The 14537-nt window shown below is 53.5% G+C and overlaps 7 protein-coding genes across 7 annotated transcripts; 5 read left to right on the top strand and 2 right to left on the bottom strand.

Annotated features, from left to right (window-relative positions):
* Positions 1–556: 556 nt before the first annotated feature.
* Positions 557–1053, top strand: JN550_001045 (uncharacterized protein; the record flags this gene model as incomplete). Its single annotated transcript, XM_049308710.1, has 3 exons — positions 557–671; positions 751–982; positions 1035–1053. The coding sequence occupies 3 exons, from the start codon at positions 557–559 to the stop codon at positions 1051–1053; spliced, it is 366 nt and encodes a 121-aa protein (XP_049176951.1).
* A 112-nt stretch (positions 1054–1165) lies between these two features.
* JN550_001044 (uncharacterized protein) lies at positions 1166–2225 on the bottom strand (the record flags this gene model as incomplete). The annotated part of the gene is made up of 2 exons (XM_049308699.1): positions 1166–1688; positions 1762–2225. 2 exons carry the CDS (start codon positions 2223–2225, stop codon positions 1166–1168), a joined length of 987 nt encoding a protein of 328 aa, XP_049176950.1.
* A 1195-nt stretch (positions 2226–3420) lies between these two features.
* Positions 3421–4230, top strand: JN550_001043 (uncharacterized protein; the record flags this gene model as incomplete). Its single annotated transcript, XM_049308687.1, has 2 exons — positions 3421–3460; positions 3533–4230. 2 exons carry the CDS (start codon positions 3421–3423, stop codon positions 4228–4230), a joined length of 738 nt encoding a protein of 245 aa, XP_049176949.1.
* Positions 4231–4749: 519 nt separating this feature from the next.
* On the top strand, positions 4750–5298 carry JN550_001042 (uncharacterized protein; the record flags this gene model as incomplete). The annotated part of the gene is made up of 3 exons (XM_049308676.1): positions 4750–4803; positions 4854–4898; positions 4960–5298. The coding sequence occupies 3 exons, from the start codon at positions 4750–4752 to the stop codon at positions 5296–5298; spliced, it is 438 nt and encodes a 145-aa protein (XP_049176948.1).
* Positions 5299–8027: 2729 nt separating this feature from the next.
* JN550_001041 (uncharacterized protein) lies at positions 8028–9086 on the top strand (the record flags this gene model as incomplete). Its single annotated transcript, XM_049308665.1, has 2 exons — positions 8028–8066; positions 8130–9086. The coding sequence occupies 2 exons, from the start codon at positions 8028–8030 to the stop codon at positions 9084–9086; spliced, it is 996 nt and encodes a 331-aa protein (XP_049176947.1).
* A 452-nt stretch (positions 9087–9538) lies between these two features.
* Positions 9539–11059, top strand: JN550_001040 (uncharacterized protein; the record flags this gene model as incomplete). The annotated part of the gene is made up of 4 exons (XM_049308655.1): positions 9539–9556; positions 9623–10167; positions 10244–10857; positions 10917–11059. 4 exons carry the CDS (start codon positions 9539–9541, stop codon positions 11057–11059), a joined length of 1320 nt encoding a protein of 439 aa, XP_049176946.1.
* Positions 11060–12370: 1311 nt separating this feature from the next.
* On the bottom strand, positions 12371–14102 carry JN550_001039 (uncharacterized protein; the record flags this gene model as incomplete). The annotated part of the gene is made up of 4 exons (XM_049308645.1): positions 12371–13383; positions 13456–13546; positions 13600–13723; positions 13954–14102. 4 exons carry the CDS (start codon positions 14100–14102, stop codon positions 12371–12373), a joined length of 1377 nt encoding a protein of 458 aa, XP_049176945.1.
* Positions 14103–14537: the final 435 nt, after the last annotated feature.

The following is a 14537-nucleotide window of genomic DNA, read 5'->3' as shown; positions in this document are numbered from 1 at the left end:
CGGGGGTCCACTGTGCAGTCGAGGACACGTCAAGGTATTTTAGACACTGGCCGTCGACAGATTGCTGGGCCTGAGCGGGAGTGGGAAAACTGTGGCTCAAGGGATGTGCAGTTGCAATCGCGACATGCAGCCAGGGAAGTTGCGACAGCCTTGCGCTAAGCTCCAGGCGGATGGCCAGCGACAGTTGGCCGGGCTCGAATGAGAAGCCGCCCTCTGCCCGCTGCTCGCGACCCCCCCGGCTCCTGGCTCCTGGCTCCTGGCTCCGGGCCTCCTGTGCTCTAGTGGCCCTTGGGTGGACAGGGAATAAGCTATGGTCTGTGCACGGCATGTCGGCGTTTCCTCAGCGCCCACGCCGACGACCAGCAGGCAGGTGGCAGGGGTCCGAAGCTGGGGCGGCATTCCAAAACTTTTTTTTTCCTTTGGTTGATGGCCGATGGCCGATTTGCGACAAACATCTTGACAGCCCCAGCACATTGGCTACTCCCTGACCACCAGCGACACAATTCCAGCTACTCGCTCCGTCCCAAGACTACGCCTCCAGCCGGCCCCAGTCACAATGACTTCAATCGGCTCCCTGGTCTTCTGCACCGATTGCGGCAACCTCTTGCCTGCTTCCAAGGGCAACGAGAAGAATATCCTCAAGTGCGAGTGCTGTGGTGCTGAGAACCAAGGTCAGTCAGCCATGTTGGCTTGACGCCCAGCCGCGTGGCCTGACTCCGGTAGAGTATATCCCATGACTGACTCCTGCAGATTCGAAATTCAAATCCATCGTTACAAAAAGCAAACCTTCCGATTTCCCTTCGCTGCTTCGCCAGAAGCTATCGACTGTCCAGACTGTGGAACGACACAAGGTCCAAACCGAAGCTTTGATCGCCGAAACTTGTGAGAAGTGCGGCCGTACAGAAGTCAGGTTTTCCAGTGTTCAGCTGCGTAGTGCCGATGAAGGCGCTACAAACTTCTACACGTGCGACTGCGGTCACAAGTATGTCACGTTCCTCGCAGAGACCTTACCCTTCGCTAATCATATATGGCAGGTGGAGCGCAAACAACTGAGATGCCTACAAGCTATACCACGCGAGCATACGAATCCTCCGACCGGGTTGCAGTCCCAAACATGGTCGACGATATCTATTCTTGGTCTACTATCTTACAGCCTTCCAGCCGTTCATGCCGCCGCTGTCGTCTCAGCCTTGGCTGACTCGGGAATCAGAGCATACTCAGCCTGCCCACTTTGCTCATAGTCCACCATATCCAGAGCCACGATCACACTCTCACGAACCACCTTCTCCTTGTCGTTGAGGAAGCGCTTCAGTATATCCTCCACGCCTTCTTCTTCGCCAAGACTGCCCAACGCCTCGGCGGCTTCGTGTCGCACCATGCTGGCTTCCTTGGTATCGCTCAGCGCGGCAGTCAGAGCAGGTATCGACGCGGGATGCGACAGCTGACCGAAGACAAAGGCAATCTCGTGGCGGAATAGAGCAGACGAATCGGCGAAACCCTTGGCAAGAGCGTGAACCGCAGGGACGGCTGTGGGGAGGTCCGGGGGTGAGGCCAGGTCGCGGAGGGCGAACATGGCTCGGTATCGTAGGAAAAGAGGTGCACTTGTGTCCATCAGTGTCTTCTCGAGCTCCTCGACCGTTTGGGACGACTCGGGCATCGATGGCGCGGGGTCTATGGACGCAAAGTCACTGGGGCCTGGTTAGCTAGCAGTCCTATGCAGTAGGGTCGCACTGAAGTAATAGCAACACGCTTAGGACTCACCTCTGGCGCAGCTTCTCCTGCTTTCTTGCCTCCGAGTTCTCCCATTCTATACGATCAATGGCAAGTTCGCAAGTCTCCTTGATCACAACCTCCTCGCCCTCCTTGTCTCTGAATTCCTTCAAAAGCTGCAAGCTGTCAGCGTCGCCGAGCGCACCGAGGGCCTCGGCGGCCTCATGCCGGCACATGGCGTCCTCATGAACATCCGACAGCACGGCTCGCAGCGGCTTGGCGGCCTCTAGGTTGCCCGACTGGCCCAGGCAGTAGGCCAGCTCGTGCTTCAGCAGGGCCGACGGCGAGCTGAAGCCGGCCGCGATGGCATCGATGGCCGCCTGCGACTCGGCGCCGTCCGAGTGCCGCGCCATGTGCTTCAGCGAGAAGAGCGCCCGGAAGCGCAGGGGCAGCGCCGTCGACTCGGAGACGAGGGACTCGCGCAGGCTCTGGACCGTCGCCTTCGAGTCACCCATGTTTGCCGAGGGAATTCGTGTCTATGGCTGGTGTGCGTTCTTCTGCTGTGTCGCTTTACGGAGAAATGGCGCCCGCCGTTTGCTTAGATGAGGCTTCTGAGGTTTTAGGTACGAGGCCAAGGTAGGGAGGGTAAGGTATCGAACCACCGTAGTAGAAGGAATAAGGCGCCTAGGTCTGGCGAGACATGCCTAGCAAATTCCCCCACCAAGGTGCTGCAACTTTTTTTTCTCGGCTGATGGCGGGGCATATCTTATCGGATCTATGGACGATCTGGCTCCAGAATTCTGTGGGACTGAGACACGATAAGCCAATGAGGCAGAGAGGTGGTCCGGGAGAATGGACCGAAATCTTATTAGCTATAGATATGGTCATAGCCTGCTGACTCTTCAACAATCAAAAACCACGGTCGATTAGTGTAGCTGGTTATCACATCGGATTCTGATTCATATATCATGACTTTCCGGTAACCGGGGTTCGAATCCCCGATTGACCTTTCTTTTGCATCGTATCTCAGTGCTGGTTGCGACAAGGTTTGTGTTCTTTGAAATGAATTGTGTTTTTTGACGCTCGTTCTACTCTGGATTGCTTTTAATGGTCTCACTCTTCGTCTCGTGGAGGACTAGGCCAGTTTCACTTGTATACTCGGCCGGCCGAATATTGGGTGGCATCTTGGGTCAAGTCAACGTGGATACATTAGGTACAGCTTATCCCATTGATTCAACTATGAACCGAAATTCCGCACTGCCTGTTGCTGCCTTGTTGCTCATCTTTGAAAACTTGGCGAAGCATTGCTTCTATATCGCGCAGGTGTTTGACAGTCAAGCATGCAACTGCTCCGAGTCCTGGCATCCTGTAATGTGTCTATCAAGCCCTGCACGCAAAGAAAAATAACGGAAGAGTTTTTATGATCAGATTCATTTTTTATGAACTCGAAAGACTTTATAAGTCCTTTGCACTGATGCTGGCGTTTGAGGGCTTTCGTAACCATAGAATCCTGGCAGGTGAATTCCGGCTGCGGAAGCCGCAGCTCCACATGGGGAATGCGTCATGATCTGATGAACTGATGTTCCCTCCACTTACACAGCTTGACACGGCATTTATATCAAGAACCCTACGCAAATATCCAGGTCAAAACGCGCGTGACTTCTTTGGATGCAATCAACCATCTCCCGACTTTTAAGGTCTACAAACAAGATGGCCCTCCACGCTGCTAAGGAGGACGCCAAGCTCATATGTACGTCTGTGTCGCTGCCATGTCCATGCCAGACGGCATCAGGATCCAAAAAAAACTCACCAACGCATACAGTCGCACCTGCGGGGACTGAGGCACACGGCCAGGCTGGCCAATTCACCAAGGGCCACCTGACACGGACGGACTTGGACCCCTCGTCGCCCATCCGCCAGTTCCACGCCTGGTTCGGAGCTGCGCAGCATCCCGCGGCGCAGGTGGCCCATCCGGAGACCTGCACCCTGTCCACGGCATCACTGCCCTCAGGCCGTGTCTCTGCCCGCATGGTCTACCTGAAGGAGCTGGATGACCACGGCTTCGTCGTCTACAGCAACTTTGGCACCAGCCGCAAGGCCGCGGACCTGGCGACGAACCCCTGGGCCAGTCTTACGTTCTGGTGGGAGAGCATGGAGCGCCAGATTCGGGTGGAGGGCAAAGCGACCCGGCTGAGCAGCGAGGAGAGCCAGGTCTACTACGATACACGGGTGCGAGGCAGCCGGCTGGGCGCCTGGGCTAGTCGGCAGAGCCAGGTCTTGAAGCCCGAGGGTGACGGCGACGATGGAAGGAAGGAGCTGGACGGTTGGGTCAAGGAGGCAGAGGACAAGTTCCAGGACCAAGAGAAGATTCCCGTGCCTGAATTCTGGGGCGGTCTGAGGATTGTGCCGGAGTCGGTCGAGTTTTGGCAGGGACGGGAGAGCCGGTTGCACGATCGCTTCGTGTACACGAGAAAGGTGGAAGGCAAAGACCAGTGGACTCTGGAGAGATTGAGCCCATAGATGCATGTGTAACAGATTTTGTGAGTGTTTTATGCCTGCCTGCCTGCCTGCCTAGCTAGGTATGTAGTGTTTTTGGAAGCGCTTTTCCATTGACTTGAAATCCTCATCACTATCGTAGAAGGGTCCAGCTTGTTAGGACCTCCTGTCTGGACCTTCAAACATCAGATCATATGAGTAGACGCTGGATCTAGAAGCCATGTTCCTGTAACTATGAGTGAACTTGATAATATCGGCCCATCTAGACCTCGCTCTCTTGTGATAATCACTTGAATCGCAAGCTCAGTGAGGAATCAGAAGTGGAAATAGCGACCACAAATTACTATTTAAACTCCTTCTCAGTCCCCAGTGTTCTCGCCTTCTTCCTTTCTCTTGATCAAGCAATCGTTCAGCATTCGTCCTCGCAACGCCTGAGTGTCCTCAAGATAATAAGCATTGACGATCAATCATTCGAAGACCTGCCACTTTCGAGCCCCACGACCTTTGACCAGTCTCTGCCCCGGCAAACCGAATGGTATCACCATGAAGAACTCCGTTCAACTGCTCACTGTCCCCGTCTTGGCACTTGCTGCTCCGGTTAGTTCAAGACTTTTGCCGTTGATACTTGATGCTGACCGTTTTTGTAGATGCGCTCTGGCACGGAGAATGGTGACAAGCTTCGCATCCGAGATGTTCGTCAAACCCCTGTGATATTCTGGCCTGCCATTGTGTGTAAGCTAATCTCTAGTACAGGCCAGTAGTGTAACCTGCTCCAACAACTTCTTGGTCAAGGTCCCTTCCGTTCAGGCCCTTGCCGATGACCTCAAGGCCCGACCTGCCGACGACGACTTCGACATTGATGCCAACGTGTGTCACCAGCTCGGTTGCAAGAACGGTGCGGTCTCGTGGCTGTGTAACCGAACCGATATGAACTCCGCGGCCAAGGCCAATGGTCTCGGCGCCGCCATCGACACCATCATCGGCAACTGTCAGGTGCCGGATGGATCAGGCAACATGGTTGTGAGTGGCAGCGCGGACTACGATGCTGGTGCCTACGGTATCACTGTCTCGGTCACGGCCGGTCAATGCTAAGGAGTCTCATATGGGTATCGGCATTTGACTCTGTTGAGCTACTGGCAAACGTTGAATGCCGACAAATGCCGCAACATGCTTTCTCATACTTTTACAATCAAGGAAACCTCGCCGTGCGGGCCCTATCATGTTAACAAGAACTATCTCGGTGACATCACAGTGATACAGTAAATGCGAAGAAGTAGCGTACCGAGGTTATAGACTGAGAATAAGCAGTGTACCAAGAAGGATACGCAGACGATCCCTGTTGACTTTTGTATGACTATCTGGGTACTTTCGTAGGTATCGTCTGTGATTCGAGCACAATTGTTCTCAATTGTTCACCGGTCAGAGGCCGGTAATGGAAAAGTAAGATCGTAATCAAGTCTCAGTCAATCGCCCGCATAAATTACATTGTTCTTTGTCATCTCACGTTTCCACAGTGTTACTAGGTGCCCAGCCATCCCAGTAAGTTTTAGGATGCAGGTCAGGGATCACCTTTTCATGAAGATGGTGGTGAGAAAGTTGCTGTCACCCAACCCCCTGTCTCAACACACTTGAGCTCGGTCAGGTAGAAGAATATACCGACAGAAAGCACTAGAATATAGCACCCGGCGAGTCGGAAGTCAACTCGGGTTCCCGCTCGCTCTAATTGTAAGACATGGGGATGTCAAGGCTGCGTAGCTCCGCATCAGGAACCTTGGCGGGACAGCGGAGCGGAACCGGAATCAGGAAGCCGTCCTTTCCTCCACGTCCTCCACCAATGCGCTGGGTACGTTCTCGAGAAGAAGAAAATACTGGCGGAGGACGGACCCCTGCTGACCATGCTGTTGATTACCGCACAGCCAAGCAACTGTATCGTCAGACCGCCGATCACACTCGTTGTGCAAGCTCGTGGCTAGTGGCTCGTGGCAATGGCTCTGATCAGACGTGACGATCCAACTATCGATCAATGGGTTCGGGTTTCACGTGTCTTCCTGTCATGAATTAGAAAATATTTTACTCTTTAGGGCGGCCGCTGACGGCGGGAAGTGTAGACAAAAAGATACCGAAATCTTGCAAAAGCAATCAACAGACACGACGTAGTGTGAACGACATATCACGCTTACTAGCCCCATAGGTCTGGTCCGCTCGGAGGAGGTCCAGAGATGCAGGCCTTGATCCCAATGCATGAGCTGCGGAACATCGCCAAATGAGTCTACGAACAGGGATTCCCTGGCCATAGAATTAGTCACAACCGCATACGTGCTGGATCAAGAGAGAGTGCAGATGGCGCCCGCTCCTAGGACATGTCTTTGTCATTCGGATAACTCGCAGCCGCGCCATGCGATTCATGCAGTGAACGTCAAGGTCGTCATTATGTATAAGCTGACTTATAAAGTTTCTTATGGGTCCTCTGTCAAGGGGTATATTCTTTTTGTTAGAATAGACAATAGTTTTCTACAGAAGTATCCCCGCCCTGTGCCTCGTGAAACAATCTGCGGGAAGGCAGACCTCGACCACGCGGCTTAGGATCGTGGCGTGCCACGGAGACTGTCAGGGACACAGCCTGGCGCGGAGAACCTGACTCATGGATTAGTTATCCCACTGCTCTCAGGGTGTTCGGGGGGTATGCAGGTATTTCTGGCAAGGCTGGCGTACACCGGCGTACCTTGAGACTTACACGTGACACCAGATCACTATACCCTCTTCGTATGCACCGCCAGACTGGCTTTCAGTCAGCTCTACTGATCTACTCCCGCTGGGCGGCGCTGGGTCCGAATGCGTGCATAATACAACGACCACGCCAAGGCCCTGAACGGGACTCCGCCGCGTATGGGCAAGCCTTCTCGCCCCGTTTGTAGCGCCTAAGTCGTGTTTCCTGTACATTGCATGGCTTGGGGTTTGGCCTATACCCTAGTCGCATGGTGTGGAGTGTCATGATTCAGTTTGGGAACTCGGCTGCTAATTATATCATGCACGCGTTGCAGATAGCCTGATGCATATGCAGGCAAACCCCCACATGGAAATGTACTCGACGATGTCTTCATGATCTAGAAATGACCATCAGATCCCAATTGTTAGTTTCAGTTCTATAGATCGAGTCCAAAGGACCTGATCTGACTCTAAATCAAGATAGCTGCTTCAAACACGAAACCTGTAGCTTCTGCTTATTGCTGGTTCACGAGGCGCTCATCGCAATCTCGATCACGCAGCTAACAATAGACGCTCATCCATAGACTGTACATTTTAATAATGTCAAGTAGCTTGAGAATCATTCAAGTATTTAAACCAGGTCTAATACTTGGTCAGGATAAGTGCAGTGATAGGCCAACAACACCATTTTATCCGGAGGTGAAACTATTGAGAATGTCAGGCAACTTTCACGAAACAAGAGCAGGAAGAAAAAAGTAAAGTGGTCCCACCTATGCAGTCAATCCAAAGCCACTCGTTCCTTTTATGGGCTTAGCACGAGCGGCTCCCCGTACAAGTATTTGGTAACTAGTTTACATCATCTTATATTATCCAATCGTCGTATGGTCACAACTAACGACCGGTACACGAACTTGCTGCGTATTTCTTGATTAATCAACATCGTCTTGAAGTGCAATAGTAGAGAAGCGAATAGAGTTTCTATATTACGTGTGGTCATGTTTACTTTACCGCCAATCGATCGCTAGGGTCTAGGCTCATTCTCTTTTCACACCATAGCGAGTATTGAACACTCGTGCTATATTCCTCCTTCATGATTGACACGAAGGGGCGGTAAAATGAAGCAAACATCTAAGAATCGAAATAAGCTTTTGCAAGTCAGTCCTCAATGTCAATCCTCGTTGAATAATTTACCATGACTACTGACCTTGGCGTTACAGGACAGGGCCTCTCTGGACCGAATACGTGACAATCAAAGGCGCTCCCGGCTGGAAAGAAGACAACATGTTCAGAGACTACAGCAGAAAGTTGCACAGTACGAGGCTGAAGGTGTCAAAGCAAGTATTGAGATGCAACGCGCGGGACGTATGGCACTAGAAGAAAACAGGATGTTGCGATGTATCCTGAATGAGCAGGGAATAAGTGACGGCGATATCACAGCAAGACTCAACCTGTTACGGAAATCTCCGGATTCGAATTCCTCTTCCGGAAACGTAGCCCAGGTGCTGGAGAAACTACTGGGGCCTTTAACAGGCACCTTCGATGCTTCCCCAGATGAGTTCAACCAGATATCTCCGGGCTTCGAGAGCCAGCCACATGGCCATGGTATCTCATACAACGATATGGCCATGGAGGCTAACATGGGTGGGTATCTGCCTACTCCAGCCTGCGACGATGCGCGATATTTCACCCCATCTGGAGGTTACGAGGTAATGGGCCACGAAGAAAGCGAACGTACATACCAGCACCCAGCCCCAGGATTTACCGGAGTCGGACAGGGGTTCTTCCCGAATTATGATTCTTCTCGACATCGGCCAAGTACAATGGTCAGGGGACGCTGGCCTCAACCGACAAATCTATGGGAGGCGGGACCTCAGATATCGCCCGCTTCAAGCACAGCGATGGGATCACCTCCAATGGTGCAAGACCAGATATCCTTGGGCCCTCCGATGCATCTATCCTCACAACAGGAAGCGAACCTTCCAGTTGCATGGCCTGCGCATATGTACAGCGCGGTGAATGCCAGTTGCGGCTCGATCACCACCCAAGGAAATAGTCCTCTTATTCCGAGCAACAGTTCCGTGTCGGGATATTTCGATAGGCTGAAGATAGAGGACGGGTGTCATGTGGAGGATTACCCCTATAGTGAAAGCAAGAAGAAGTTTCACTCCAGATGAACTTGAGCTTACTGAGCTGGTGGATTTGTTCAAGTACTGCTAGCATGAACGTTGGTCCGCTGGCGGGGTAGCCAATACTATTATTATACTGTACCTATCGTGATGTACTCAATACGACTCTCGGCGCTAGCAAATTGCAAGACTGCCAATGTTTGCGACTTTCAATCATTTGGAAGGATTTCGTGTCTTGAATTTGTACCTAAGGAATGTGATGTCTTGAGTGCGTTCAAGCCCAAGGGGTCATTCTGCTTTCGTACCTGGCTTGGCAATCCTTTGTCTTTAAGCGTACCTACCCGAGACAACATGTTTCTTGATGCATCCAAAAATAATGGATGTCATTAGCCCGAATCTTCCTTCCTTGAAAGACACGTTTAGAACATATGGACTCGTAACACTTCATCCCAAAGTGCCAATTTCTACAGTGTGGCGAGCAGGAAAGATCTTTACATACCATGGGCCCCAAGAAATCAGTCAGTCTACCTCAAGCATCTAAAGCATGTACACAAACATGGTGCAGAATAATGACACATGCATAGTCCAACAAAAGAGGAAACTCGAAGTCCCGGGCGTCTCCACCGAAGAAACCGAAAAGATCCCCAACGTCCACCGTCGCGTGTAATGCAGCTCAAGATGACGAGAATCCGTCAAACACGGAGTTCGAGTTCTATCACGCTGATGACCTCATCTGTGGTCTTTACACCACGGGTGCGTTCAAGTTACCCTCAAAGTACAAAGGCCGGCGCACGGGATCTCATGCTGTAGATATGTGGTTTCTCGGGTATCGACAGTCCACCGATGCAGCGAGGGTTAAAGCATATATCGAAGAGGAAACACGCGACTGGAGAGGTGTCTACGATTCCATGCGAGTCTATAGAGGACGTCGTGACGATCATAAGCGTGAGTTCCCACAGGACACCCCTGTTACTACTACAAGGGCAAGACGGTTCCGCGAAGTTTTTGGAGACGCACGGAAATGCTTCTTGCTCGCTTCGCTTCTCTGCTGGAACGAAAATCATGTTCCAATGGCCCAAAGCAAGACTATGCGTCTAGAGTTCGAAATTGAAAGGTGTCGAGCTTTGATGTAAGCCAACGAATTTCCCTGCTATGCTTCACTCTAGTACACGAGAGACATCAGCTGACAGGTTCGTACTCAACAGACACTACGAGGAATTGGAAGCTTTGCTTGGACCACTGGAACTTAAACTGGGGAATCGTCCCAAAAATGAAGTCCGCGCTCTGTATGCCTTCAGCGAGCAACAGAAGAGCGACAAGAACGAGAGGATTCAGGCTGCCAAAAGGAAGGTCCATCAAGCGTCGTTGATACAAGCAGATCAAAATCAATTGAATGCCCTCTCTTGGCCCCCCAGAATACCGGGTGCCGCCGCCGTGATCACGACTGGCAACCGACAGAGCAGCCACGTGCCAGCGGTGTCAGTCGCCTTCGGCACAGGCAACCCCCTGCTCGACACAATGGAGGCTCTCGACCTAGTGAAGGAAGATTACGATACCAGCCACCCTCACTATGCCGTTCTCCAGGCCATGCGCGAGGACCTGGATGCCATTGCGGGCGGCAAGCGGGCCAGGAGGTATGACGCCGGCGCCCACGCCGAGAAGTCACCCATCCACCCGCCGCCGCATCTGCGCGACCTCGACCGCAGCCAGATGCTCCCCGGCACATTGCCGCTCTGGCACCCCAAGCCAAACCCGGTCCGCATCATCCACATGCCCCCGAACGGAGTCCTGCCCGCCGGTATACGCGTGAAAAACAAGAGTGAGTCGCACATTCCAGTTCGTTTATATGACACGGATCAATTGACAAGTTCCATGCAGAATACCCTACAGCATCTCCAACCGATTCACCGTCACCACTGCCACCCATGCTGCCCACGGGTTCTGGATTCGATCAACGAGGACGTTCCACAGCCCCTGATAACCTCAGTGCCCCTCCCGGGAGTGCTTGCTATCACGAGTAATGGCAGTTCTACTCATCCTAGGGAAGATTAGCCGCATCATGTAGAGTTGGCACTTTTGAAGGAGGGGGTAAAGTGTGGAGGTGTCTAGTATGGATGTTTTAGGCCTGGGTGACCTGTCGTTTGCGGTCAGAGATGAGACTTGGTGATGATTCATAAGCCAGATAGTGAGTGTACAGCCTATGCTATGAGAAATCTACGGGTAAAATTGGCACGAAGTCACAAATAAGACTGGAGAAAAATAGGTCCACTAAGACCGAGCCTCGGGATTGGCGCGTGCTACATTCCTCCAATATGGTAGGGAAGCTTGAGAATAATCTTTGATGATGATTACCGCTGAACGTGATGGCTCTCCAGGTGGCTAGAAATAAGATAGAATAGCAGCATAGGTCAGTGTACGAGACGGGCAAGAGCAAAAGCGGGAGAAGGGTAATGGGAAAGGGGATGGAGGGAGAGGAACACCCCCTCCCCCAAAGAAAAAAAAATTGGGCACACAACACCTCTCCCAAGAATTGAACTCGCGGAGAGACAACCTCTGATAAATCAAAGACGGCCTCGTGCACCACTGTACCTCTGCTGCGCTCGTTGACATATCCCCGTGATTGGTGGCGCGTGCATTGGTGCACCTTCGTGGAAGAATGGCTTGTTGTTTAGATATGTAAACCTCGGGCTCTCATTGACCTCAGGCAGACATAGTGGCCTGGCCATTCTTTCATTGGGATCGCATACCGCAACAGCTTTTGGGGTGGCCTTGAACAAGGTCATTCATTCAGGCGTTGGGCCCCTGTCACGCACCCTGATGCTCTCGTTGCGGCGATAGAGGCTCGATACTCATTCCTGGACGGCGTTTGGAGGCCATTTGCCTTCGCTGCTTTCATGGGCTGTCAACGAAACTATTGAGGCACCTGTAGAAGCACGGAGCAGAAGTCCATTTGTATTTCTGCGCGGTGGTCCTACGGCTCACAAGCGAGGGAAACCATACCATATGACGATAATGTGACAGGAGGAATATTTGACACGGAGATCACGAATCGGCATCAATCTGACCGGTACTCTGTTGGCACATATTCTTATGTTGTGACCGGAAATCTACTGGTCTTTGACCGTTTTACGCCTAGCTCGTAGATGTCGGCATGGCATTCCCAGTCCGCTCATGTCATTGCAAAACCAAACCACCAAAACTCCTGTGAGGTATATCCATAGTCAGACCCCGTTGAAGCCGCATACCTCCGGCCCCCTGAGTAGGCAGCCAGACTTGGCCACGGTTGTACGTCGCTAATTTACACTGTGCTCGGAACCCCTGGCGATAGTATCCTAGAGGAAGTAGTCTGCTACTGGCTTCTTTGCCGGCATTCCGCGGGAATCCTGCGGCGCCGCCTGGAAGACACGGTATCGCCTTGCGGGGCCACTCTTCAGTAGACTCTCGCTCTCGGCCATGACACCCCTGGCGCCTCCTCCGTCACTGCGTCCAATCTCACCATTGCTGCGGGCGAGGACACCCTCGCCACCGGCATCCTCCGATAGCTCGAGAACGGCAGCGACATTGCCGCATCGGTAGCAGTAATTCGGGGCGGACCATACGGTCACTATGCTCGCATCGAACATCTCCTTAAATCCCTCCATCACGAGCTGATGGGCACGTGCAATCAGCGAGAGGTCATTCCTGTGGTTGAAGACCTTGACAATGTCTGCTCCAAACAGGAAACCCGCGCCTCGAGGCGAGAGGCCCCAGCCGTCGATCTCATCGGGGTCGGACCAGAGCAGGTCGCACATGGCTCCTTCGTGGGGGACTTCCTGCTTGCGGTCCAGCAGTCTGATCTTGTCGACTGTGTCGATCAGTGGTGATAGACCACCGTGAACACACAGCACCGCGCCGGTGGGGTTTCCGTTGCTTCCGCCACTCGAGCCCGAGGCGCCAGAACCCGGTGGACCGGTCCTTGCTGGGATGCCGTTCGGGCTCTTCTGGTCTGCTGCCTGCCTGGTGAAGCGGCTCATAATGTCTCCGTCTGCATTACAGACCTCGATCTCGATGTCCTCCTCCTCGTAGACTTCGCTTGAAACGTTCTCGTTGGGCGGTGAGAGGGTGTTGGATGCGCCTAGGACGATGGCGCCCAGGGCCAGGTAGTCGAAGACGTCGCAACAGTAGCGCCAGACATTGGCGCTACCATACTTGCGCAGACACTCGTCGTAGAAGCCGTAGACGGTCGTGATCTGGCGCGACTCGTGATTGCCGCGGATGAGGGTCATGCGGTCAGGGTAGCGGACCTTGAGGCAGAGCAGGAGCAGGAAGGACTCCAGAGAGTAGAAGCCACGGTCGACGAAGTCGCCTGCGAAGGTTGTACGGGTTAGAAACAAAGGTCGTAGAGTCAAGATGGCAGTGTGTGCGCGCTAAGACGTACCCATGAAGAGGTAGTTGGTATCGGGGGGGTCACCGCCAACACGGAAGAGCTCCATCAAGTCGTGGAATTGGCCGTGGATATCGCCACATATCTGGGGGAACGATCAGTTGGGGGGCGCGAGATGGTAGGAGTATGCGCTCGTACCGTGACGGGTGCTGCGACTGTAACGACATTGCCTTCCTCGATCAAGAGCTCGCGAGCCTTGTGGCATAATTCTCGGACTTGGGCCTCGGGGATGGGTCGGCATGCCCGCAGCTGGGCAATAGCACTGTACGGCCGTTAGCGACGACGAGGCCTATAGTCAGAGCGGTGCCGGGGCAGGGACCAGCTTACTTGTCAAGGTCACTCATCTTCGCGACAAGCACAAGCAGGCGACGGCGACGACGACGACGACGGATGGGGCCAGTCCAAGACCCGCGCGGGAGCCAAGGGCCGTGGGGCTGGGTGTGCCTCGGGGACGAGGAGCTCTGTCAAAGGCGGTCACGGCGATCTCATCACCTAAGATGAAGTCGCGGGGTCGACAGGACGTCGGGCGGCCGGTTCGCTGGGTATGCGACGGGCGAGATGTGGACGGGGATCAGATCAGATCGGTGCGCCGGGTCTGGGTCTCGGTCTGGAGTTGCGTCGCGTGAACCCGTCGAAGCCATCGCGGGTCAAATTTAGACTCAAGCGGAATAGTTAGCACCCTGGGCTACCAACTGGGTTAGCAGCCGAGCTAGTGACGCTAGGCCGCCCGCGCTGTGGCTGTAGGGCCCAGATGACGAAAGTTGTCGTGCTGTATCCTTCACTGCCAGACTGCCCAAGCTCCCCCCAGGCTCCCCCCAGGCTCAGGCTGCCGGGCAGGTTTCAGCTGGGTGTGGCTGGGATCCACCGACAACGTGGGACAGCAACGATGAGCTGTACCACGGTACCGTACCACAGTACCATAGTAGTGGCGGAGAGGGCGGGCTGGCGGGCGAGGCGGAAGCTAGGGGAGTACCGTAGGCAAAATTTCGGGGCCATGTGCCAGCCAATTGTTCAATCAGCGCTGGGCAATTGGAAGCAGAAGCACCACCGGCGACAGCTCGCACAAGGCCCATCGC

This window comes from Neoarthrinium moseri (genome assembly GCF_022829205.1).
Source record: "Neoarthrinium moseri strain CBS 164.80 chromosome Unknown scaffold2_Wmoseri_CBS_16480, whole genome shotgun sequence".
Taxonomy (NCBI): Eukaryota; Fungi; Ascomycota; class Sordariomycetes; order Amphisphaeriales; family Apiosporaceae; genus Neoarthrinium; species Neoarthrinium moseri.
This window is presented reverse-complemented; position numbering and strand designations above follow the sequence as displayed.